The 27,039-nt window shown below is 36.0% G+C and overlaps 1 protein-coding gene across 1 annotated transcript in view; it reads left to right on the plus strand.

Moving 5' to 3' along the window:
* Positions 1-14,863, plus strand: part of FZD3 (frizzled class receptor 3) — a 53,788-nt gene extending 38,925 nt beyond the window's left edge. Inside the window, exons 4-6 of the mRNA XM_036752167.1 lie at positions 7,695-7,843; positions 9,236-9,469; positions 14,049-14,863. Coding sequence (XP_036608062.1) covers positions 7,695-7,843; positions 9,236-9,469; positions 14,049-14,262 — 597 coding nt within the window. The 3' untranslated portion in view covers positions 14,263-14,863. The remainder of the gene's footprint in view (positions 1-7,694; positions 7,844-9,235; positions 9,470-14,048) is intronic.
* Positions 14,864-27,039: the final 12,176 nt, after the last annotated feature.

The raw sequence follows: 27,039 nt of genomic DNA on the forward strand, positions 1-27,039 counted from the left end.
CTCTTGCACATATTGCTCACTTCTTGTCCTGACTTGCTTGCCAAGTGTGGGAGGTGTAGCTCAGTGAGCAAAGATAGAGGTGTCTTAAGAGCATGGGAGGTAATCTGGGCCAGGATAGCTAAGTGGGCTGCAAATAGGCTGTTTTCAAGCTCTTCACAAAGAGAGATTTGTGGGTCCGTTTTCCCCCTTCTCCCTATAATTAGGGGATGGCAGAAGTGATGTAGAAGTAGAGATGACTGAGTGTCAAAATTTCGTTTTTCATAACCTTGGCAGGGACCTGGGTCATTTGCACCATCTTCAGTCTAGATGCTAGGATTCATCAAAAGAGGGAAGAGTAGTATTGAAGAAAGGCAAGCACTATTCTGAGACAGAGGAGAGCCCAGTGTGAAGAGTATAACTAGGAGAGTGAGCCACAGTCCCTGCTTCAGTTCAAACAACTCAAATTATTGGAGACCCTTTCTGCATGGAGATTTCTTGTCCTAGCTAGTCTCTCACCTGATCTTCAGTGCTCTCTGTGCTCAGGAGAGCTGTTAATGCCATCTGTTTCCAGGATATTGCCTAGCATTTGAAATGTCAGGGAGGAAGCCTCAACTGTTTCTAAATATCATAAAGACCATCACTGACATGCTTTTCAACTTACTGCTACAACTCCTTTTCCTGATCCAGGGAATTTTTGTGAGTTTCTTCCCAATCTCTATCTTGTTGGCCAGTTGTTCAGTCCCTTGCACGTGTTGCTTCTCTACTCATTCTTGTTCTGAGTACCACTGGTTCAACAAAAAAATTGAAATGCATGATTGATTACACAACATTGAAAGGAATTGTTCCTATTACTTTGAACTTGATCTGCAGTCTTATTACACTATTATCAGCTACCTTTTCTCTATCCTCTTTCCTTCATTCATCATCAGTATAAGTGAAAGGAAAAGCCCTTGGAAAGTGTACAGATTCTAGTTGCATTTCTTCATGGTGATCTTCCTAGCAACAGACTTTCACAAGATGATTTACCTGCAGTCTTCCCTGGGTACCTCAGCTGCTATGGAGAAACTCTCTTCAACACACTCATCTATTGACATACTGAAAGCTCCTACCAAACTACCACCAAAGAGTTTGAGTTTGGGGGCAGGCATTGGTGGTTGGTTTCACCTAAGGAAAGCAGGACTCACTCTGCTAAGGGCCTTCTGCACATTTCCAATGTTATGTATGAGACTTTGGTATTTTATTTTCTTAGTCAAAGTGTAGGGCAGAATCTTTTTGACATTCACAGCTGGGTTTTTAATACTATTGCAAATCTAAAATGACAGTTTATTGTGTAACTATTTTCTAGCTTTTGCCAGTGCTGTCTGATTTGTTTTACTATGCCATTCTTTCCTCTCCCCCTTCTACCAACCGTCAGGTGAATGGATTTTGTAAATCCAGTTGTTTCTTTGTTTTTTTGTGAAATCCATATACTGGGTGTGGAGAGAAGAGCCTTTCAGGTATTTCTGGTTACTTCCTTCTTCAGCCTTCTTTGTCTTTGGTTTTTTTTTTCCCTTTAACTCAGATTAGGTTTTCATCCTTCCTGCTCCACTGTGAAAATAAAAGAGCCTGAAGAAGTAGCAGAAAATCACTTGTACATTTAAGGTTCCCTTACCTTTAGGGGAAGTACCAACTCTGGACAAATGTCACCAAGGTTCTTGGGTCCATCCTTTCCTCTGATTGGAGAGGGTAAGGAGTAGACATCACAAAGCTCCTCCCAAATCCTCCACCATTTAAGGAGTATGCCCAGGACATTCAGCTCATCATTTCCCACCCAGCTGCTGTCCTGGATTGTGTGATGTCCAGAAATTCATCATTCTGTAAGATGAAATCAATTCTGTAACTCATCTGTCCTCAGATAATTTCCCATCCCAGTTGCAGAACATCATCATGCTCCATGCTAGGTACCCTCCTTCCTCTGTGCCCAGCCCCCATCCTTTTCAGCTTCTTTTTTAGTGTAGTCTTCGCCCATGTGTGCTCTTTGAGGGCAGGGACTGGCTTATTTCTTTCTTTGTATCTCCAATGCTTAGCAGAGGGTCTGGCACATGGTACATAGTATTAATAAATAAGCACATAGTGTTAATAAATGTTTATTGACTATTGACTAAGATGCCTTAAAAAAGTCAGTTTTCCTAAAGTACCAGGGACAGCTCCATCCACTAGAGAGCCAAAGGTCTGAAATTTACTTTGTCAGATCACTGCCATATGTAGCGCTTCAGAGCAATGTTGAGTGCCGCACATTATCAGGAGCTACATTAGAAAGTGAAGTGGCAAATATTAAAATGTAGTTAGATAAGTTTTTTGACACCAGAAGGTTGGCAGGGCACAGGGACAGTAAGGGCACATCACAGAAATTGTACAACTTAAAATTTAAGAATTAAACAAATAGGTGCTTGAGGTTAAGTTTCTAATGATATTCAGGAAATACTAAGTCTTGTTTGGGTTCAGAAGAAGGGAATTTAGAGTAAATGGGCAGATGTGACCAACAAGATGGAGGACTAGACACTTTCTGTAATTCTCATGACCTCTCAGACTTCTCCAAGATAGTAATTATGCACAAGGGATAAAGCAATTTCAGCTCTCTTCACAGTCTAGGACAACCAGAACCCCTAGCAAGGTAAAAATTTTACGATCAGCAGAGAAGGTTGATACCTAACTCCTAACTTGCTCACATACCCCTCTCCTTTTCAGGGAGGGGTGTACAAGTTGACTCACACGCTTGCAACAGAACTCAGCTCTCCTGCCTTACCCTTCTCCCAGGGCTGTGGAAAATCAAAATGCAGAAACTTTTTGGTTGAGACCAAATTGGCTTGAAACGACAGTGTGGCTACACTCTGCTACAACAAAAGCTCTGCCATAAAACTGAGGAACAGAGAACTCTTGAGACAGGACCATGTGGGTGGCTAAGTGGTCACTTCACTAAGCCTGAGGGAAAAATGCCAACATCCGGCTGAGGCCAATTCTGTCCCACCACCCCAGGAGTCACTTGGGGTGAAAACTTAGACCTGTGAAATGTGAATTGCACAGATGGGAGGAGGTTGACATAGCTTTGAGCTCCATCTCCCAAGGAAACTTATAAAGGGAAAGGGGTCAGAGAAAGCAGTAGGGAAATATAAGAAATATACTGGAATTATCAGAGATCTTAGGTGGAAGAAAAAAAACTGAGCACAAGCAGATAGAGCAACAGGGAAGATATTAATAACAGCGGGGAATATGGCCTCCAGATCAACTAACATAGTTCAGACATCTATGAACAAATATTGAAAGACAAAGGAAAATCATACCTGATGAGGCAAAGGATTCTGTGAATTTCTAAGAGAGAATGGAACCAGAGGAAGATGTTCTTGATTGGTTTAAAATAGAAATAAGAATTTGGAAATTTATGGCCTGCACAGCTGGAATAACTGATGGAATAGAAAAAGTTGAAGTCATATCCTCACGTCTCACCAGTGAAACAAAAGGAAATAACAGATTGGGAACACAAGTACATATAAGTGAAGGACAATCTGAAAGAAGACAAACAAAAGCAAGAGCATTAAAAAAACATTTCTTACAAGCAAAACGTACTGATCTCAAAGATAGGATGCATAAAGAAAACTTAAGGATCATAGGTTTCCCAAAAGAACATACCAAGTCAATTGAAGTGAAGCTGAGTGAAGTGTACAGAGCCAGGAGAACATTGTACGCAGTAACAGCAACATCGCATGATGATCAGTTTTGATAGACTTAGCTCTTCTCAGCAGTACAGTGATCTAAGACAATTCCAATACATTCATGATGGAAAATGCTATCCACATCCAGAGAAAGAACTATGGAGTTGGAACGCAGACCAAAGCGTACTGTTTTCTTTTTTTTGTTTTTTCTTTCTCGTGGTTATTCTCTTTTGTTCTGATTCTTCTTTCACAATAGGAGTAATGTGGAAATGTTTTTAATATGATTGTACAATATATCCTATATCAGATTGCTTAATTGGAACTCAGAATCTTATAAAAGTGAATGTTGAAAACTGTCTTTACAGGTAATTGGAAAAAAATTAGATACTATTGGCGGGGGGGTGGGGAGAGAATGTACCAAGTCAAAAAAAACCATCAACACAATTATGAAAGGAATGGTACAAGAAAACTACCCAGAAGTTCTCAACACAGAAAACAAAGTACCAATCAAAAGAATCCATAGATCTCCAGGGAGAAAAACCTTACAATGCAAACTCCAAGACATATAATAGGCAAATTTAACAGTTCCATTTATAAACAATACATTCCACAAGTGACCAAGAGAGAACTTCAGATATAATGGGAAGGAAATTAAAATAATCCAGTGCTATTCTGCACCTACCAGAAACTGTAGGAGGGAATAGAATAATGTTACCTTATAGAGCAAAAGAGCTTAAGATACTATTCAAGGTGACATGCCCTACAAACTTGATCTTATCCATAAATGAAAAAAAAAGGTGGATTGCAATAAAAATGAAGTTTTGAAACATTTCTAGAAAGAAAACCAGATCTAAACAAATGATTTGCTTCTCAAACACCCCAAACAACAGAAACACAAGAAAAGTAAACAGCAACCAAGGAAAACAATAACAAAATAACAACAGAGCAACCATTAAGACATTTCTTTCTAAAGATGCACAAGGAGATAAAAGTGATAGCAGAAGGCAAGTAGAAGTAATGGTAACGAAACAAGACTTGCACATCATGGACTAAACCTCACAAAGACCCCACCTATAGGTAAACAAGTGGTTTTTTTTGTGAGATTAAATTACAGAATGCATAGTGCATTTTGTAGTGCAAGTGTAGTGCAAGAGTGCATAAAAGTGGAGAGGAGAAGGGGAGAAAGGGGGGGATATTGATGTACTTTAATCAAGTTAAAGGTTAACAGTGAAGAAAAAGTCCTTTGTTCTCTCAGGAAGAAAACCTTTAGGAGAATGGACAGAGAGGCAGAGGGAGGAAGTAGAACAAGGAAAGAAAGGGAAAATCTTGTTTTATTAGTTAGAGGGGGTTCCACTGATAAATGCTCCCATGGGGGAAGAGAGATAGTCTATGAAGAAAGATGGAAGACCTAACAATGGGTTTAATCTGCAAGGATTTGGTGAAACCACTCATCTTGTCCCAGAAGAATGAAAATCAGAGCTCTAGGTATTGTATAACACCCAGAAGAGTGAGAGGACAAGGAAGTAGGGGAGATATTTCATGGCAAATGAGGGGAAAGTGACCATGGGAAGGACAAGCTATTAATGAGCTGCACAATAGGAAAATTCCCACCATGGAGCAGTATCTTTTCTGTTACCTGCAGGAACTGCAGTGACTAAGGACAATATCTGTAAAGCTAGAACACGGAAAATATTTAGAAGAGGGAACCCAAAATAGGTACCTTAGAAGCTCTAGGAGAAATAGAAAGACTAATGAAGCTAAAAATAAGTACAAGGGCCATGAATAAAAGAATAAAAGTCTGGGGTAGAAAGAGAAGGTAAATAATAAAAGAGAATGAATAAAAGAAATTCTTTTTAGGAAAAGATTCAGAAAATTAAATTTTAAAAATTATTAAAACGTGTTGAAGGGGAAGAGAAGAAAGCAGATTTCACTTGACCACTTACCTGAAAGGGGGAAGAATTAAATAAGTAGATAAAAGGAAGAAAGAAAAAGGAACTAAAAAGTTAAGCAAAATTCCAAAATTAGGAAAAGAAATAACAAAAAGAGCCACTGGAAATAAGGTTACCGTAAAATAGATTAGACTAAGATAACCAAAAAGACAAAGTACTCTGTTTGCAGAAGAAAAGAGATAATAATTCTAATTTGGGGGTTAAAAAGCAAACTGATATTAGAGGAAAATGGAAGAAAATATAAACCTAATTTTCGTAACTTTAAATGTGAATAGATTACAGAAGAACAAAAAAGTATGATCTTGGATAAAATAAAATTCTACAATCTATTGCTTACAAGAAGCATATGTCAAAAACAGACATACACAAAATAAAAAATGAGAACTGAAGGAAAATTACAATGATAAAGTAAATGAGCAGTTTATTGCATTAAATATAATTGGATGGGAGCTGGTTCTGCAAAGTGTTGTCCTGAAACTCTGGTTTTCTCTTTTGTGTGATTTAGAAATGGAGATTCTCAAAAACCTACTTTGTAAGCTTGGAATTGGTGAATTCACATTTGTGTATGTAAAGTGTCAATGTATATATCCCTGCTGTGTGTGTTTCATTAAGGGAGAAAGATCAATCTAGATTCCATATAGTATTCATTATATATTAAAAATTTGCATCAGACAAGGGAAAAATACATGCAGATTACTTGAAGCATTAAGAAAGCCTTTGGGGGAGAGTTCTGTATCCACTACTGGTTAACAGAAAATCCTTTATTTCGTATTTTTCCAAGAAAATGTTGAAGAAAATGCAACAGTTGCCCACAGTTGCAGATGAGTGATTGCAAATTTGTTTCATAGGGGAAGTATCATTGAAAGCTGTACAGAATTAGTAGAATTTGTACGCAAAATATATTTATAAAATGTATGGTTAAAAGACATTTGGAGCTGTTTAAATACCTTTGGTATTTTACAATAAGATCCAATAAGATCCTTTATAGTTTTGATAAAACATTATGTTTAAGGGGCAGGTAGGTGGTGTAGTGAGTAGAGCACTGGCCCTGGAGTCAGGAGGACCTGAGGTCAAATCCGGCCTCAGACACTTGACCTTGGGCAAGTCACTTAACCCCAATTGCCCTGCCTTCCCCCCTCAAAAAAAAAAAGATTGCAAAAAAAACCCATTATGTTTAAGACTGCATTAAAAAAAAAAAACCCCACAAACGTTTCTAGGACTTTCCTTGATGTGGTTTGGGAAAGATAGTTTAAGCTGGCAAGCATTTTGGTAATTTAAAAAGTCATAATTGGAATTTTTGAGATAAAATAACAAATAGAAAATAGGTCACTGGAACAGATTATATAAGCAAAATCCTAGAAGAAAATGCAGAACTATGCTCAGATCCTACATCCACCAAGAAGACTTTACAAGTACTATAGACCACATGACATCTGTGAAATTAGGGTGTTGAACTAGAAGGTCTCTGAGGTCCTTCCTAGCTCTAGATCTAAGATCCTATGGTCTCTCCCTTCCCTGGACATTGATTATATTTATAGTCAAGGCTGTGTAATTCAGCACTGGAATTGTTTTATGTGCATTATAATGCTTAACAATACACTTCATAAGCCTGTCTTAGACTTCTTTTGTGTCTCTCACAGTACATAGCTATATAAGTCGTAGAAGCTGAATAAATATTTATCAGTTAATTATATATTTAAGGGTACTTTTTTAAAAAAATCTTGGGTCTAAAACTACTTCTATAGGAATGTAACTCATTTTATATAAAAATCAAACAGTGGAATTTTGAGATATAAAATTTCATTTTAAAATTAAGTTTACAGAAACTTACCTGTTCCATCTCAAGAAATATTTACAGAGGTATATTTCATTTTAAGGAAAGCCATAAAAAAGATTATCATTTTACAAAAGACCTAAATGATTACTATAAAAACAAATTCTCTTTATTCTCTCAAAGTGTTGTTTGATTTACACAGTTTACTATTGCATAAAGTAAGGTACACCTAGAACATACTAGTTAGTTTAAGCCAAATGAGTGAACTTTGATGTGTAAATTACATTTTTTCTTTACCTGTAGGTAACTCAAATGAGTCGACCAGACCTAATTCTCTTTCTGATGAAGTATTTAATGGCTCTCATAGTTGGTATTCCCTCCATTTTTTGGGTTGGAAGCAAAAAGACATGCTTTGAATGGGCCAGCTTTTTTCATGGACGCAGGAAAAAGGAGTAAGTTTTAAAAACTAGCACTTTTTTAAAAAGAAAATAATGTTTTCAGTAATTCTGCTTTGTTACTTATATTGATGCATTTTGATTTTGAAGAAGCAGGCAAACAAGATATAGCTTTGCCAGGAACCACTAATTATGATTGACACAGCAATATGTTTTCTTTTTTTAAGAAAAAACTATGAAACGAATTGAATTCTTACAGTCTGCAGATAACAGAAGTCCCAGCAGTCTGACAAAATTCTTTACCTTGCCTCCTGTTCAGCATGTCAGAGGTAGGGAGGCATAGTGGAGAGAGGGACAGATAGCCTTGGGGTCAGGAAGACCTGGGTTTGGGTACAGCCTCTGATGACCATGGACAAAAATCACTCGACTTCTCATTGCCCTATGCAACTCTGTTACAGATGAGTTGCCAGTCAGCATTGGTAGAAGGAGTCTCCACTATGGGAAATCCCTCCTCAGATAAAATCATAGGTCTGAACTCTTCCCCAAAGAAATTCTCATAAAAGGAACTAGATGACAAGGATAGAAAATCATGTTCTAAAACATGGGGTTAAAAATTTTAATTGAATTTAAATATTTAAGCTTATAAAAAACTTTAAACTGCAATAAGACATTTGGGACAACCTTTATCATGAAATTCACTCAGAATATTGAAGGGAAGACCCATGATACTGAAAAATCTGAGTTAATTTACATAGCCCTTTATGCTTTTCATATGAGAATAAAATCTCTTATTTGAGCTTGACTACTTTCTAAGTCATGTAAGGACATGTTTTTTTTATTCTAATTTTGCAGATAAAGAAATTAAGGTCAAAAATGTTTTTTCCAAAGTAACAATGTCAGAGGTAGGAGAGGCCTTAGACGTCATTTCTGGAGTCTAACACATTTGTTTTACATATGAAGTGACTTTGCTTTAAAGAAATTGATTTCCTTAAGATCACACAGCTAGTTAGTGAGAAAACTAGAACCAGAACCATTGTTTCCCGATTCCCAAACCATTTGTCTTTCCAATATACCTTTTGGGTGAAACTAGGTTGACTTGGATCTTGGTTATCTTATTCTGAAATGTCTCTTTCTCTTTTAAATTCATCCTTTAGAGCTAATAATTAACCTCATGATATACATAAACCTGGCTTGTTCATCTGTTTGGCGTGTATTCATAATGGCAGCGAAGTAATGCAGTGGATGGAGCGTTGAGCCTGGCGTCAGGAAGACTTAAATTCAGATCCATCTGTAGACGCACAGCTGCATGGCTCTGGGCACATCACCTGTCTGTCTCAGTTTCCCTAGCTATAAAATTGGAGATCATAAGGGTTGTTGTGAGCAGTGATTAGCCCAGTACCTGGCTCATAGTAGGTACATAGTAAGTACTTGTTCCCTTTTCCCCTCCAGGATGGTAAATGAGAGTCGCCAGGTCCTCCAGGAACCTGATTTTGCCCAGTCCCTTTTGAGGGATCCCAATACTCCTATTATTCGAAAATCAAGAGGAACCTCTACCCAGGGAACATCCACACATGCCTCTTCTACCCAGCTGGCTATGGTAGATGATCAGAGGAGCAAAGCAGGGAGTGTCCACAGCAAAGTGAGCAGCTACCATGGCAGTCTCCACAGATCTCGTGATGGCAGGTAAGTGATTTAAATGGTTCCATATATTTCATTAATTTAAAGCACAGAAAAAAAAGACTACCTCCTAGCCAGATTCTCTAATGAGGCCTTGGCCATTACTTAGGCAAGTTCAAGGCATTGACTTTATATACTTGTCCACAGCTAAGAATAATAAGTATGTGCATTGACACAGAGAGATAGATGAAGAAAGACAATGTGCATACATAGTCAGATGTGCATCTGTAACGTACAAAAATGAATACCCTGAAATACAAATGCAGATTACTTTTGTGCCTCATGTCTCATTGTTGTGTGTCAGTCATTTTCAGTCATATCCCACTCTTTGTGACCCCACTTGGGGTTTGCTTGGCAAAGATACTGGAGTGCTTTGCCATTTCCTTCTCCCGCTCATTTTACAGATGAAGAAACTGAGGCAAACAGGGTTAAATGACTTGCCCAGGGTCGCACAGCTAGTAAGTATCTGAGGCCAGATTCGAACTCAGGAAAATGAGTCTTCCTGACTTCAGGCCCGGCACTCTCTCCAATGTGCCACTGTACTGCCTCTCATGTCTAGCACTTTGTTAAACACTGGGAGATAGATAAGAAAAATTTTCAAGGAGTTTATAATCTAATTGGAAAGACAAGGCTAATACTTTAAGATCATTACAAAACAATTCACTGTTGAATTGTTTGTTGCTTACCATGTGTTCAAAGAAGGGAGACATGATTGTAAGCTAGAATAGTTGGCAAAGGCCTTTGGCTAGGCAGAGAGAAATGAGGAAGGCATTATGGGTAGGGAGAGCAGAACCGAGGAAAAGCAATACTGAATGGGCCATATAAGGATAACAGTGAGGAAATAGACTTGTTGGTTAATAGGGAAAAAATCTGTGTAGATCGGTAGGAAGGAGCCTAAAGTTGACTGGATTTAATGCAATAAGGAGTAGGATCTTGAACAGGGAAAATCAGTCTGACAGGACTGAGTAGAGGAAGGAGAGATTAGAGACAGAGAAATCAGCTGGAAGTCTGAATATGAAGTGGTAAGGGCCTGGACTACAATAGTAGCAATGGTGATGGACAATAAGTAGGTGAGCAGAAAGTCATTTTTAAGGAAGCTAAGACTAGATTTGGTGATAGGTTGGAGATAGGGGCTGAAAAAGAGGGAAGAGTCAAAAATTATTTCAAGGTTTCTAAGTCTTTGAGGCTGAAACAATGTTGCTATCATTGACTGTAACAAAGAACTTTCTGCTCTCCAATGAGAGCACCTTCATCTTTAAAATATTGATACGTTCACTTCTCCCTACTATCTCTTTTTGCCAGTCTCAGAAGTGGTATCCTTCCTCCTATTCGTAGCTACCTACTCCAGCTGTTTTCTTTATGTCATCCTATCCCTTTTCCTGAGGGATTTGGCCCCCATACTAACCTCATCTTATCTAGTATCTTTTACTCTCAGTAGGCAGATTTTTTTTCCTGCCTTTCAGGCATGCTCAATTCTCCCATATGGATTCCAAATAAGTAAGATTTCAGTTGATCACTTTTAACTACGATCATATTCCTTTCTTCCCTCTCAGTGGCATATTTCAAAAATAATAATAGCTGATTTTTAAAAATTCCTCTTTTAACTACTTTACGTAGATGATCTTATATAAAATTTAATGATCTCCTCCATTACCTCATTACCTATTCACTCCTTAATCTCACCTATAATCTCTCCTAATCTGGTTTCTGTTCCTTCTGCTCTGATTAACTGTACTAAAATCACCAGTAACTTCTTTCATACCAGATCTCAATCCTGATCTTCCTTGACCTTTCCACAGCATTAACGTGGTTGAACACCACCACCACCACTTTCATTCATTACTTCATTCACAAGTAATTGTGGAGAACCTACTAAACTAATACTAATATGATCCTCCAAAAACTTCCATTCTGGTTAGGAATATAATATATTAATTTCCTGATTCACATATAGATTATTAAGTTTGTATTATAATTAGATTGATTTTTCTATACAGTTAATTCCTGGATATTTTCAGGTGGAGTAGCTGCATTGTAAATTTTGCATGGTTTGGAAGGATTTGTGTGATTTCAGCCATTCTTTGATTCGTGTACATTATTAATAAGAAAAAAAGTAATAATTTTTATACAAATGCCCATAAACATTTCTATACGTATATTTCTAGAAATAGTGTATATATACACATGTATACATATATACATGTATATGTATATATACACACATCTGTATGTATATATACACATACATATAGTTTTAGATAACCTGATTTGTGACTCAGAGCTAGCCAAAGTTTCATTTTCAGAAAATGCACACCACATATTTTAAAGTAGCGATTTACTTTCATTTTTTAAAGATGATTTTCCAATTGTATGAGGAAACCAAATAATTTGGTTTCTTGGAAAGGCTTTGGAAGTGAAACATCTTCAGTTCAACAGGTAAATCATGAATATGTGGGAGACTATTTTTCCATTTTCTACTAATGAGTACAATTGTCAGGTTAACAAACAAATATTTAAAATTTGTTTTATTTAACTACAGCAGCTTATGTGTTCTAGAATTTTTCCCCAATAACAAATGCTATAATTTTCTTAAAACAGGCATATTTTAAAATGAACGAATATTTATCTTTAAATTTGCTAATACACGTGAACTATAGTTTTTTAAAATAAAAACTAAATTGTCTTTCATCTGGATCAAAATAAAAAACTTAAAACGTGGTCTATTATTTAACTTAGCGTTTCCCAAACCAATTTATCAACAGAACACTTTAGGAATTGAAATATATTGAAATGACCCAGAAATACTGATCCGGGGTGGGGGGGGGGTATGAAACCCTAATCTAGTATCTAATAAAGTACCTACTATTACTTGGCACATAATAAGTTATTTTATAAGTGTTTGTTAAGTAAATCTACGTACTTAATGATGGTTGTCAGTTCATTGTTATAGCTCAGTAAGCATTTCTTTAACGACTCACCTTTAGCAATGAAATCTATGTATACATATATATGTATGTATGTATGTATATGTAGTATTAGTTTTATAGATAATGATTGCTGGACATCTATAACTTAGCCACAATTTAAATATAGCCAAAATTTAAACCTTCAGTAATGGAGGATTAAACTTTATGTCAAGTACTGAGAAGATTTCTAAGAAATTGAGTTGGAATTTAATGCATGGCCTTCTTTGACTTCTTTATAAAATACTACATAATTTATGGTTATAATCCCTAGCCTATGAAGTTCTTTTAAGGTTATAGTTACACTTAGTTAAATACCTTTATATAGGTTTTTTTACTTTTGTTTTGTCTTTAAAAAATCTTCATCTGTTCCAGAACTTCAAAATCTGTTTTAAGTCCAGTTGGTTTTGTTTTTGGAACTGATTTTTATTAACCTTGTCTATAGTTTTTAGAAGCTGAGTCAGCTGTTGTATTTCCCAACTGGTTTGGAACTAGTTTTAATTGGTGTTAGGTTTGTTTGTTTGTTTTGTTCCTCTCCCCCTCTCACCCCACCCCCCACCCCATGGCAAAGAAACATGGAAACATAGAAGTATCCTTAGCCCAGTTCTTCATCTGACTTGCAGAGTCTGGGACTATAACAGAGGGGAAAATATAGCCACAGTAAGAGGAGAAAGAGGGAGAAGTATGTTGACTCTCATTGTAGAACGGCACAGGTGCCATATACTTAGAAAGTTGGGCCTTGGGCAGGAGAAAGGATTATGAGTTTTTGCATGTGGATTAAGAGATAATGGAACCTGGAGAAATAGGTTCAAGCTGGCAGAAACTGCAAGTTACAGAAAGGCTGATTTTTGTATTTTATGTGACTAAGTATAGAAGCTTATTTTGTGGAAAGAGCATTTTCATTCCTTCAAGTCCTACCAAAAGATAATTAGAACTATACATTATTTTCTTTTAAGTGGCATGTAAGTCAGTCCAACTATTAACTAGGGCACCTGGAGAAAAGATGCTGTTTACACAAAAGCTTCCTCATTCTCTTGCAAAAACAAAAATTTTCCCCACAGCAGGCCTCCTTTTCCAGCACTTTCTATTTACGTATGGTCATGAAAGCGTATATCTGTCATTCAGCTAGCATTTATTGAGTACCTACTATGTACCAGACACTGTGAAAGAAAGGTAATAACCAGACCCTATTCTCAAGGAGCTCATAGTCTACATTGGAGTGGAGGGAAAAACCAGACATTATGTGTTTATGCAGCATACATTTGGGGTCATCTCAGAGAGAAGGCACTAAAGAAGGTATTAAAGAGGACTATGAAAGACTTCTTGTAAAAGGTGGGACTTTGGCTGAGACTTGAAGGAAGCAGGGAAACCAAGAGTTGGAGGGGAGGAGGAAGCGTTCCCTGGCTGAATGCCCTGCTGCATCACTAGTGGCAGAACAAGGTCTTTTGTCATCAAGCGGGTAGAGCAAAGGTAGAGCTCAGGGAATTATCTTTTTAAAAAATTGTTATTTCTGCCATTAGTTAATCATCAAGAGTTGACATCTTTGTCATTTCTATATACAGTCATAGTTATTTTCCACTGGTGTTCTGTTGCCTTCCTCAAATTGCACTTTCCTGCGTTAGGTACACTCCTTGCAGTTACAGAGGGATGGAGGAGAGACTCCCTCATGGCAGCATGTCACGACTAACAGATCACTCCAGACACAGCAGTTCTCACCGGCTCAACGAGCAGTCACGGCATAGCAGCGTCAGAGATCTCACTAATAACCCCATGACTCACATCACCCATGGGACCAGCATGAATCGGGTTATTGAAGAGGATGGAACCAGTGCTTGATTTGGTTTGTTAAGCAGGGCGAACCTGGGCTGTTGTGAAACCTGGATTCCATTTCTTTGCCATTGCATGACTGATTACAGTAACTCAGTATTATCATGCTTTCAATCAGGTGCTGATTGTGTATGTTGGGAAAGCAAAAGTGTCTCTTGTTTTTACATTGCATCAGAATTTAAATATTAGGTGGTCCAACAAACTAGAAATTAAGAAATTTTTCAAGGTTATCAATTACTAATTATTTGGTCTTTTCCCCCCAATTATGGAACTTCTTATTTTATATTTGTGTAATAATTGCCACTTAGTCATCCTTTATATAAGAAGGAACCAGTGTTGAGATAATATTAAGGTATCCAAGGAAAAGAGAACAGATTCTGTATGTTGAAGGAATTTTGTGTCGGATAAATAACTTTCCACTAAGTAAAGAAGGCCTTCATTTTAAGAACTATACCTAGAATTTCAGAAACCATCAATTGTGTTTTAACAAATCCTGAGGAAATACAGTAGAAAAATCTGACTACACTATTAGAGACCATTTACAAATTCTATTTTAAAAAATAGTAACTCTAGAAATTGCACACCAGGATTAGCTTTAGAGGAGAAGAAGGCAAGGAATTTCTCTTCTCCTGCTCCGCCCCCCCCCCCCCACATAAGTTGGTCATCCTCACTGTTATCAAGTCTACCTTGTGCTCATTTTGTAGTTCTAGCTTGTTTACTTGCATGGCAGAGAAACTCCAATTTGTATACAGCTAATCACTTACAATATTATGGATTTCTAAAGAAAATCCATATTCAAATCTATGTATCAGGATAATGAGAATGAGTTTATGGTGGCCATAATCTCAGAATACCCCGTTTTTCAATGATGAAGCATTCTCACATGATGAAGCTTTGCCTCTGCCCTGTTTTCTGGTCAGTAAAGCAGCTAAAGTGTTGAAGAAGATATAGGATGCTCACAAAGTACCAGACCTGACTTTGGCATCTAGCCCCCTCTGCTTGTCTTCTGGCGACTGTCTGCACTTACTTGACTTGCCTGAAGAGACTCCAAAACCTTCACTGACACCCTTCTTTTCAGTTACTGGTAATTCCATTTAATTCAACAAACATTTGTGAAGTGCCTGCTATTTTCATTCCAGGCGGTGTGTTTAGGCACTGGACATGTGGAGACAAAAATGAAACTACCCATCTCCTCAAGGAATTTCCATTCCATTAGTAATTCTCATTTCCATCTAAAATATTTCAGAAATTGCTGGAGTCCAAAGGAATAGTTAGTTTTAGGTGTGTGGAATATAAATAGAAGCTAAATGAAATATAGCTGTGCTTGTAACAAAGTACCTCTTCCTCCTCAAAATATTAATTCAAAAATGTTAGTGATTCTTTGTCTTGTAAATCACTTTCAATATTAGACTGTGATCTTTTTTTAGGCATGAAAATTGGTCTGGAATTAATGAATTATTGGAAAATACTAAATTGTATCTGCATAGTAGGAACATTCAAGTTTTCTTGTCCCTAATGTTGATCTGATGGCACCTAGTACAACCAAAAACAAGAGCAAAATTTTAACGGCATATTTATGTATGCTTTGTAGTCCAAATGTATTGTTTGCCTCTTTAAAACGTATACCATTAAGAACTTTAAGGCATGCAGAAGTGCCATGATAGCCTACTGATAAGTGTTTATTTTACTGCTTCTTGCTGCCTCCTTTTCAAAACAAAATTATAAGCCACTATGCTTAATACCATATATAGTGTGCTGCAAAATAACAACTCCATTTTTCTGTTGTTTTTATCTGACAAGTGAACAATTAAATATTTCTTTTTAAAGTACATATGTAAACTAATGCTTTAAAATAATCTATGAATGGTTTTAGTGGAAATGCCCTAATGCAGTTTTTTCAGTAAGATATTCAAAAATTAATGCAAGAGACTTGAGACTTATTGTAAATCTAAAAATCATTTTGAAATATTATGTTCAAGATATAATGATGAGATTCCTTGTGGTATTAATGAACACTTACCAACTCAAGCCATTCAAACTTTCATCCCAACTATCCAGGGTCTTATTTAAAAGAATTTTGAAGGATCTAAAATTTTAAAGTATATGAAGTCACTTTTTTATTAGAATTACATCTACAAAATAATGAAAAACATGTAAATTGACTTGAATGAAGTCTCTTTCTCCTGGACCACTTAAATTCAGCAGACTTATTAAGTACCTACTATATGCAAGGCATTCTGCTATTCTACCAATTTTAATAATGTGTCCCAAATTCTCATAATGAATTCAGAAAACAAATCAGAATAATTCTTTAAAGTGAATAATTTGTTTTCTATTTGGTCTCTTGAGTGACATAAGGTCTTATAGATCATTTTGGTGAATACTGTCAAACTTTTGGTGGTGGTAATTTTTTTTCCTCAAGAAACTAGAATCATTTTATAAACGTTTCAGTTGTCACTCAGCAATAGAAAAGCTAATTATATTTGTACCTACCTCATTATTTGCTTTGTGGCATAGCTGGAAAGCAAACAGTTTGAGTCATCAATCATTTTAATACAGGTCAAATCCCATTATACTGTAATCCAAGGAACTATCTCAATTAAAAAAAATACACCACTGGTTGAAACTTTAGAACTATTTGGGGGATAAGAGGGAGGTACAGAGATATTTATAGTGGGATTTGACCTATACAATGCAGTGACAGAGTTCTGCTTACACACAGTCATGTTAAGATGACAAAATCTAAGGAATCTGGGAGGTAGCTTTAGAAGCTTCCCCCCGACCTCAACACTTTTTTTAAAAAGCAAAAACTGAGTGATTTGACCAGTATTCCTGTAGTATAACCTACAAACCAATAATCCACATTAACTTTTCAAATTAAAAATTTCTTCAGGAACCATTGTACTCTTAAAATTGATTTGGTCTTTAGGTTATGTTTATGTGCCAAGCTAGATTCTACTCTCCAGAAAAAGCAATTCAATGAAGTAAGTTTGAACATTAATTTTGGGATCTTTACTACATTATTCATTCACTATGTCATTATGTAATCACAATATAAGTGAATTTATGATATAAAGGAGAGTGGACTCTATAATTTCTGTGGACTCTCATGTGTTCAAAAATTAGTCTCTTCCTAATTTCTGGAAAAGTATTTACTAAAAGCTTTGTGGCTTTCATTGTGGCAGACTTGCATTTCAGGTCATCACTCTGTGGGAAATATGTGTGTATGTATATATATATATATGTACATTTTTTAAAAATCTATGTAAAGTAACGATTTTATTCCCCATTCCCCTTCATCCCACAAAACAAAGGATGGCATTTTGTACAATATAGATTTACAAAAAGGAATCACGAGTTCTCTAATGCGTTTTTACAGCTGATTGAAATAAGGAAGTGTTTACATTTAACTCAGCTACATTTATTGGTAGCTTTAAGGTTTTTATACATAATTTATGCATTATGTTTTAATCTATTTTATGACAAAACCTAATTTAATATTTTCCCCCCATCTTTCCTTGTATCAGTCAGGTGAACTTTAGATCTGGGAAAGAAGTATGAAAAATAAACACAGGGTTTTTCTATTCATCTGGCTGTGATTCACATATCACAACTTGGTCTGTCATCATCTTTCTAATTTTAATTCTAATCCTCATAACTTTAACAACTAAAGAAACATTATTATGATTTTTCTTTCAAGAATGAAAATACACTGTCCTCTAGGAAGGAAATTCTTGAACACCTATTTAAAACCAACTATCTGCATAAAACTCCCATTCAGTAATTCTTAAAAATACCTAAGTGAAATAAATAATTATATTTAATTAAACAGTTTGTTATAAGCATGTTGATTTTCTTATAGGTGAGATGGAATGCAGTGAAAAGTAACTTCACTGTCTTACAGAGGTTACAGATAGAAAAGTTTTCTTTAGTCTATACCTTTCGCAATAGATGATTATTCCCTATAACACATCTGGTCAAGATTCTATTTAAATGTGTAACATCTCCTTATTCCCTTAGAGAATTATTTTGTAATAATAGCCAAATGTAGTAAATGGTATTATGTCTTCCTTGAGACATATTCATTTTCCACAATACACATGTCTAGCATGATAACCTTTTTTCACATATTAATCTCACCACTTTTTAAATTTATTTCATCATTGATGCTGGTCAAATTTGCTTTCTATTGTGAAACATCAGTTTTCTATTTTTTTTCTAATTACAATTAGTAAAAATACTTATAAAACTGTATTCATTCTTTTCATTTTATAGTTCACCATTTTATTTTTAGAGTTAAGCAGATCACCATTTCTTAACCTATCCTCATTTGTACCCACAGGGTGCCTGTCTTATAATCCAGTTGATTCGTATATATTCATTTTCCAAATATTTACTTCACTGATATTTTCCTGTGTTTGCAAACTGTGTTACTTCATAATTGCTCCTACTTAATAAATTGAGACATTTTTATTTTAACCTTCCTGCTAAGACTATGTCTATAGTAGAAAGGGCAATGGACAGCAAGTCAGGAGAAGTGAGTTTTAGTTCTACTTTTTTGATAGCTCGTCAGGCTTTTTTTTTAGGCTGTGCACTTAACAAATGTAAGCCTTAGACCAGATGATCTCTGAGCTCCCTTCCAGTTCCAAAATTCTGTAATTCTGTCTTGGCCATTTTACATTTGTTATTCTGAAATCTCATCTTTTTCTCCTCTTGAATTATAGTGTCAGCTGCTTTCTTCAGGATTCTACTATGTTATAAACTTTGTCTCATTCTTCAAAATAGTTTTTTTTAAGGATTTGAAAAAGATGAAAATAATAGAAAAGGTAAAAAATCTTTAGATTGTCTTGTGGAGTAAAAGACTGCTTCCTCTTACTGTAATAATACTACTTTTGTCTTTGCAGCCAAATCGATTTTTCTTAAGGATACATTTTTCTTAAGACTTGCTTTTTTTGTTTGAAATGTTCTTTACTCAGCTTTGGTTCTTTTAGGTACAGATGCAAACATTTTATAAATTTTATAAATCATATAAAATAATAAAAAGTGAATTGGACAAATCTAGAAAATAGAAATTAATTAACCTTTCCTAAATATTTGCAGCCATTTTATTGAAAATGGAAAGTTGTCAAGATTGCCAAAATAACTTATGCAAAAGTAAACAGTTAACCTAACCCCTATTCTGTTTCACAGAATTAAAATAATCAGTCTCAAGAGTCAGAATTGGCATGCTTATTATGATTGACTTGAATTAAGCTACATACTCTAGGCAACAGTGATGCCAAATTGTCCGTATGGCTAATTAAGAAACTTTCATCAACATTGAAACAATGGGAGGGATAACAAGTTCGATTCTGTCTAGTTGTTCTCTGCTAACCATGAAATAGAATATCAATTAAAAATGTAATATGCACTTAGCAAAAACCACTATTGTCATATTGCCAGTAAAAATGGAAATTACATGAGGTTCACTGTTTTCTGATTTGTTCTTACAATGTGACAGATTTCCCTTCCTCCTCCCATGCATGCCAATTTTAAAAAGATAGGTAGATGTTTTTCCCTTCATGTTTTTCTTTCTATTAGACCATAATTATATCGGTACTAGCAGATAATTTAGTTGAGGTAACTTCTATTTTGAGACCAGACCATAATATTAGCACATTTTAGTATGCTTATGTGCTGAAATGAATACTTGAAAATAACATGTTTTTCCTTTTTTTATAGAAATTAAAATAATTATTAAAAAATTCTGTAAGAATTGATTTGAGCATATTAGTGTGAAATTTCTCTTTTTGCTAGGTGTTATTCACCTGAGCTGAAAGATATAAGAACAAATATTTTTACTCTTTCACTGCCATTTTGTTCTTTTTAACTAATAACTTATTTCTGTATAAAATCATTTTCAGGCAGTTTCAATTTCAATTCTGGGAAACAACATATATTTGCTTTTGTCTTCCAACTTTAAAGTTTATTGCTTAAATAACTTTGCCTGTAAGATCCTGAAAGTTTTTCATAAGTAAAAGAATGTCTTAGGTTTTAGAAATTTATTTTGGAACTTTAGAGATAGCTGTTGATTTTCGTTGCAGTTGCCCTTCAAAGAAAATGACCCCATGGCATTCAAAAGCTGTCAAATTGCCTTACCCTTGGACTTTGGAGATAAGGGTTGTAGTCAGTGGAATTGGGGGAATTTTTATATTAATATGTGTGTATGTAATTAATAATGGCTACTAGTAACTCAGCATTCCTAATACCCAAAAATTCCATTTGTTCCATTGTACTGAGCCTTTTTCTTTTTCAAATAATATATAATTTTTTAGACCAGGTTTTATACATGTAGTGGGAAAGAAACCAACAGTAGAAAAAACCTGTAATTTAAAACACACACACACACATACACAACTTTACAGAAACAGATGGATCAAGAGGCATCTTGGTGTAGCACTAAAAGCACTCTAGATTTATAATCTAGGTATCTGCTACATACCATGTGTATGGTCTTGGTGAAGGCCCTTAAGTTGCCTTGACCTTAGTTTCCTCAATCCTAAATTGTATTAACATCTATTTATGCCTGCCCCACCTCACAGTTCTTCAAATCAGACCTTCTAGAGGTTGTGTCCTGGAAGACAAATGCAGCTGTGGATTACCACAGTACCATACCAGGAGGGCAAAGATGCTCCCCTAATTTATTGCTAACTTAGTTTTAAACATTCATAAGTTGTCCACGATCACAGTACTTCTAACAGTGACAGTAGATAAGAAGAACAACACAAGACAGGGGAAGGAAACACTAGGAGTCAGTAGATGTTTTACTCTGGTATTACTGGTGTGACTTTGGTCAAGTGATTTCACCTCTCTGAGGCTCCAATTCCTTGTTAGTGAAACAGGGGGACCTGGGAGAAGTTTGAGTAGATGACCTCTAAGAGCTCTTCAACCTCCTAAATTCTGTAATCATAAGTTCTTCAGAAAGTCCATGTATAGTGTGTAAATTTTCAGTTTTAAAAACTCAAATAACTGAGGTAATAGGTATAATAGAAAATATTCCATAAAAGGCAAAAACATTACTTTCCTTCTTAGATCTGATATGGACTCGAATTCATCCAGCCCTAGGATATGCTTCTGTCTAAACTAGCTACTTTTTAAATCATGGAATCTGAAATAAGAATATATTGTTTACATTTGTGTGATGTTAATGTTTTAAACTTTAACAAACTTGCCTTTAATTCCTATTTACAGATTGCCTCTATCATACTGCAAACCTAAATTGTTGGTTTTCACAGTGCATAAGGACTTTATGAAGGACCCAGTTTTGTATTTTGGGTGTGTGGTATTTTTTGTCCTCAGTCCAGGACTTGAATGTTAACCTCCAAACCTTTCTACCCAGAGCATTCTAAATTTTGTGCAGTCCCTGTCCCTCTCCTTCAGTCTTCTGTATGTGCTCTATGGCTCAGGCCATCCTCCATATCTGTTCATTTCTCTGACATCTATAGGACCAGCACTGCTGCTGCTACTCAAGTTACTAAACTGATTTCCCCCTTTTCACTAGCACTACAAGGAGCATTACCAGCTCTTTCCATTCAGGAATGTGGTATAAGGATGGAGCTAAAAGTTCTTTGTTGGTATTCTATAAAATAAGCAATTTTACAGAGAATTTTATACAATTTTTCAAATCGTACATTGAATTGTTGCTGCAAATATTCTAGAATGGTCAAAATACAGTGTTTTCAACCACTTTTAAAAGATAAACTTGTAGTTAGAAACATGTTTTTATGTAAAGATTCTTCATTTGATGGCATTACTCCTATGTGTTTCCTTTTATATGTTCATTAAAATTATACTTTTAGGTTTGATCATCCATTTCTAAATGAGAGGAAAAGTTAGTGTTCATAAGATCTGTATGAAGCAAGTGCACATGGTTAGAGCATGGCATTGTGTTTAACATTAGCTGATTGTATTTGCACTCTGCTCTTGTAGATTCACTCTGTTTACAGTAGACCAGTGTCAGTTTTTGTAAGTGTTTTGTTTTTAGCACTTTAACTGTGAGTGTACAAACTGATTTTAAAATGTAGTGGTTGTATATTTTGATTATAGATGATTTGAAATTTTTAATAAAATTAAACTGTATAACTTGTTCTTCATTCTGGTACTAAGAGGCATGATTATTCACGTCACGTTTTCTCCTTTTACCTTATGATCTATAGGGTGTGCTGTTTCTGACTGATAGTTAATAGAAACTATAAAGGATTTTTCTATTATAATTAATTAGTCCATCCATGACAAACATGTTTGCCATTTATCTGGAAACAGAAATGCTAAATACATGCCCCTTTTATGCCCCATATACACCCCAACTCTTATAGATACAAACTCATGTGCATTTTCTTACATTCAAACACACCCATATAGGCAGAAATGACAGCACTACATACATTGCTGTCTTGTAAGGTTGTCTGGCCCGCACTTTGCTTTGGGGAATAGTGGTCTCATCATCTCTAATGAGCTATCAATTTGTTTGTGAGTTTTACCAAGGTTGATCAGCCTTCAGCTAACAAATTAATACTGCCCTACGTGTAGACATACAGTGAAAACACTAGAAAAGTAGCAAATCAAAGACCCCAACTGAACATAAAAATAGAAATTCTGAAAATCAAATAAGAGATTAAAAATTGAAAATAAAGTCATAGTTTAAAACATAATTTATTCCTTTTAAATGGAAGATATACCTGGTTAGTAAATTGCCCCTATCATCCCTTATATAATGCGGCAGTTCTTTACCTATAGAAAGGCCTATCCAAGCAGTCAAATCATTTGTCATATAGTTTAGTAGGCGTGGGATCACATTTAAGCTGATAGTAAAGAGATATTTAACAGAATCATAGGATCTTAGAGTTGAAAGGAACCTTAGAATTCATCTAATTAAACCTCCCATCCTTTTCAGGAATCCTCCCTATAGTATCCTTCACAAATTGTTATCTGGCCTTTGCTTGAACATTACCTGAGCGGTCCATTTCATTTTTAAACATTTTTATTCAAAATGCTTTTCTCGTATTGAGGTATGCTGTAACTTTTACCCATTGCTTCCAGTTTTGACAGGTTTTGTACTAGAAAGTGTACAATATATATGGTGGCTAGGTAGAGTAGTAGATAGAGCACTGGACTTTGGCTCAGAAAGGCCTGCCTTGGGTACTTACTAGCTGTGTAACCCTGGGCAAGTTGTTCAGCCTCTGTCAGCCTGCATTTCTTCGTCTGTAAAATGACAATAATCGCACCGACCTTACAGGGTTCTTGTGCAGATCAAATGAGAAAACATATGTAAAGTGTTTTGCAAACCGTGAAGTTATATGAGTGCTAGTTATGACTAGTAAATTTAAGAGGTATTATTAAATTTAATCTCCCAAAATAACTTAAAATATTGGAACACAGAATGACAATGGATAGAAAGCTAGCTTCAGATCCAGAAAGACCTGGGTTCAATTGCCTCCTCTGACACACACTGGCTAAGTGACCCTGAACAAATCACTTAACCTTTGATGTGGCTTTAGGCCTTTGTAGAGAAAGTTTCCTCCTTGGAGAGTTACCTAGATCACTGAAATGACAGTTATAAATCTCTGTCTCCCATTTTATATAAATAAACCCACTTCAACCCCATCTTTTTTCTGGGCTAAAATATTCTTTCAGCTATTCTGCATATGCTATGACTTCCAAGCCCCTCATCATCTTGGTCATCCTCCCTTTTTTCTCTCATGGACCCCTTTGTCAGTCTGATGAAGCTTATGGACCCCTTCTCAGAATAATGTTTTTAAATGCATAAAATGCAAAGGAAATCAATTATGTTGAAATACTGGTATCAAAATATTTTTTGATAGTTCGTGAATTCCAAGTTAAGATCCCCTACTCCAGCATGTTAATACTTTACCTCAAACATGATTCTTAGAACTAAAGTACTAAAGAAATGGTCTGACCAGTACATACTACAGAGGGATCATTCTTTTCTTTTTATTACCATAACATAGAATTGCATCAATGTTTTTGGCAACCACATCACACTGTTGGCTCATCAAGCTTGTGGTTAACTTTCTATTAAGGTCCTGTTAGAACCTGATAAATCACCCTGTCCCACTTCAGGGAGTACATATTTCCGGTAAACTAGACCTGTTCCCAGTTTTTTCAGTGTTTCCCAAGTTTTTCAGTCTTTAATAGCACAAGAGAAATTGGTACAGCATTCTTTTGCCCCACCCCCCAGCCACCAGTTGGGCTAACTAGTCATATAATTATTATGTACATATCTTAAATATTATTCATCAGTAGTCTAGAGTTAGCTCATTACTGTTGAATATTAGCCTGAGGACCTGGCTAATACTCAATGTAAATGAAACTCCACCACCACTTGAGATGTGACTTTATCCTAAGTTTTATGATTATATCTTTAATTTTCATGATTGTTATGCTTTAATGGATCTGTGATTTCATCAATAACATATAGCACTTTAAGGTTTATAAGCACTTTCCTAACAATTCTGTTGTTGATAGGCTAAAGTCCTCAAAACTGAATCTTTGAAAGGGAAGGATTTTTAAATGCCTTGATTTATGATGATTATTAGCTAACACATCATGGAATGTTGGGCATTAGCCCATGGTTGAATATTAATCATAACACAACATACAAAATATAGTAATTACCACCTTCACTCTCTACCGTACACTCAAAAATTGATTGATAAAGGAGAATGAGGAAATTCTGGATGTTAAAATATACCAACCACAGCTTTACTATGCACCCAAGTTTTTTGTTGCATCAAGCATAGAGCCATTGAGAAAAATATTGAGTAGCTCAGGGCAAAGGACAGATTGCTGAGACATTTTGCCAGAGACCTCCCTCCAAGTCAGCAGCCGTGAATGCCTACCCTTTGGGCACAGTATTTCAACCCTTTCCAAATCCACCAAAAGTCTATAAGAGGTGCCTCCACTTTCTTTCCTCTCACTGTCTTAACCGCTATAAGCCCCATTCTGACCTCATTCCATCAAAACTGCTCTCTCCAGTTACCAGTGATCTCTTAATTGTCAAATCCAACAGCCTTTTCTCAATCCTTGTTCTTCTCAACATCTCTACAGCCTTTGACACTGTTGACCACTCTCTTGTTATTGTTTGTCTTTCATTCTTGAAGTGGACCATGACATCAGGAAGGAGTTGTCATGACTTGCAAGTGAATTGGATTTAAGTGAGGGGGAGCTGTGCAAAGTCACCAGCCTCCCTCTCTTCCAGAGCCATCTGGGTCCAGAGGCAAGGTAAAGATCAGGATGACTAGAGATTGCCCCAGATGCAGTGGAGGCCTTTTTGAGCTGAGGTCTTTCCCCGGTCCCAGTTTGTCTGAAGCGACACCCGTTCATTGATTAAGGCTAGGTAAAAATGAGGCAAAGAATGGTCTCTTTTACCTAGTCAAAAAATACCATCTGGGAGGGGAAGACCCTTAGGGTTTCTGGCCAGAACAGAAACAATTGCTATTTATACTCACTCTAAGATATCAGAATCCAAACACTGACTAAGTGAGGCTTGGGACCCATTGTTTGCCAATCAATGACAGCCAGAGTGATTTGGGTTTAAGCCATGGTCTATAAAAAAGAAATCTAGCCCCCAAACCCGAAGATATATTGCCAAGTTTCAGTGGTCAAAATTTATATCCCTTTGGGCAGGGCACCTGCAGGTAAGGGTATGATTCCCTATGTGGACAGAGGGAGAGGAGTGAGCAGAGGGAGAGAAGGAAGGAAGGAGCTGTGTTGAAGCAGCCACTACTGTTCACAAGTTGTTGTTTGTCATTCATTCTTGAAGAGTTCCATGACATCAGGAAGAAGATGTCATGACTTGGAAGTGAACTGAAGTGAGGGAAAGCTGTGCAAAGTCATCTGCCTCACTTAGACCTTAGACTATCCCCTAAGTACCAACTGAAATCCCATCTTTCTTAGGAAGACTTTCTCTCTTAATTTTAGTGCTTTCCCTCTGTTGATTATCCCCACTTTATCCTGTATACAGCTTGTTTGTACAATATATACGTATGTGTACGTATGTATATATCCTATGTAGAGTTATTTGTATGTTTTCTCCTCCATTTGTCTATGACCTCCTTAGAAATAAGGACTTTTTGTCTTTCTATCCCCAGCGCTAAGCATAGTGCCAGGAACACAGTAGGTACTTAATAAATGTCTATTCACTATTAATACTTGATCTACGAATATAGCAAGAGTTTTTCCAATGTCCTGCTGAAGTCTCTCCTGCTCTTGATGAAACCAAACTCTCTGTGATCACCACATCTTTATCATTAGCTAAATATCCCTTTTATAAAACAGAGAATTTTGTCAAAATCAAAGTCAAACTCTCCGAACTATAGTCTGCAGACCCTATTCTTCTACCTTTTTAAAAAAATCAGGACATATGTCCTTCTCCAGTCTTTCATCCTTACCTTTTATTCATGACCTCCTGAGGATTACTGATAAGTCATAGAAGTGATAAGTGTATTAGCAAGTACATGTAATAATACTCATTTTAGTTCCCTAGGATGTAGTTGAACTGGCCCAGTTGCATTCCCCCACCTTCTACCCTCCTGATATACCAGAATGTCCTTCTGTCTCTTCAGATCCTATTTATTCTTCAATAATTCAGTAAATGTTTATTAAATGCCTAGTATGTGCCAGGCACTGTGCTAAGCACTGGGGATACAAAAAGAAGCAAAAGATAAGCCTCGCCTTCAAGGAGCTTACAGTCTGCCTAATGGGGGAGACAACATACAAGCAAATATA

Source organism: Trichosurus vulpecula, chromosome 3 (assembly GCF_011100635.1).
Source record: "Trichosurus vulpecula isolate mTriVul1 chromosome 3, mTriVul1.pri, whole genome shotgun sequence".
NCBI lineage: Eukaryota > Metazoa > Chordata > Mammalia > Diprotodontia > Phalangeridae > Trichosurus > Trichosurus vulpecula.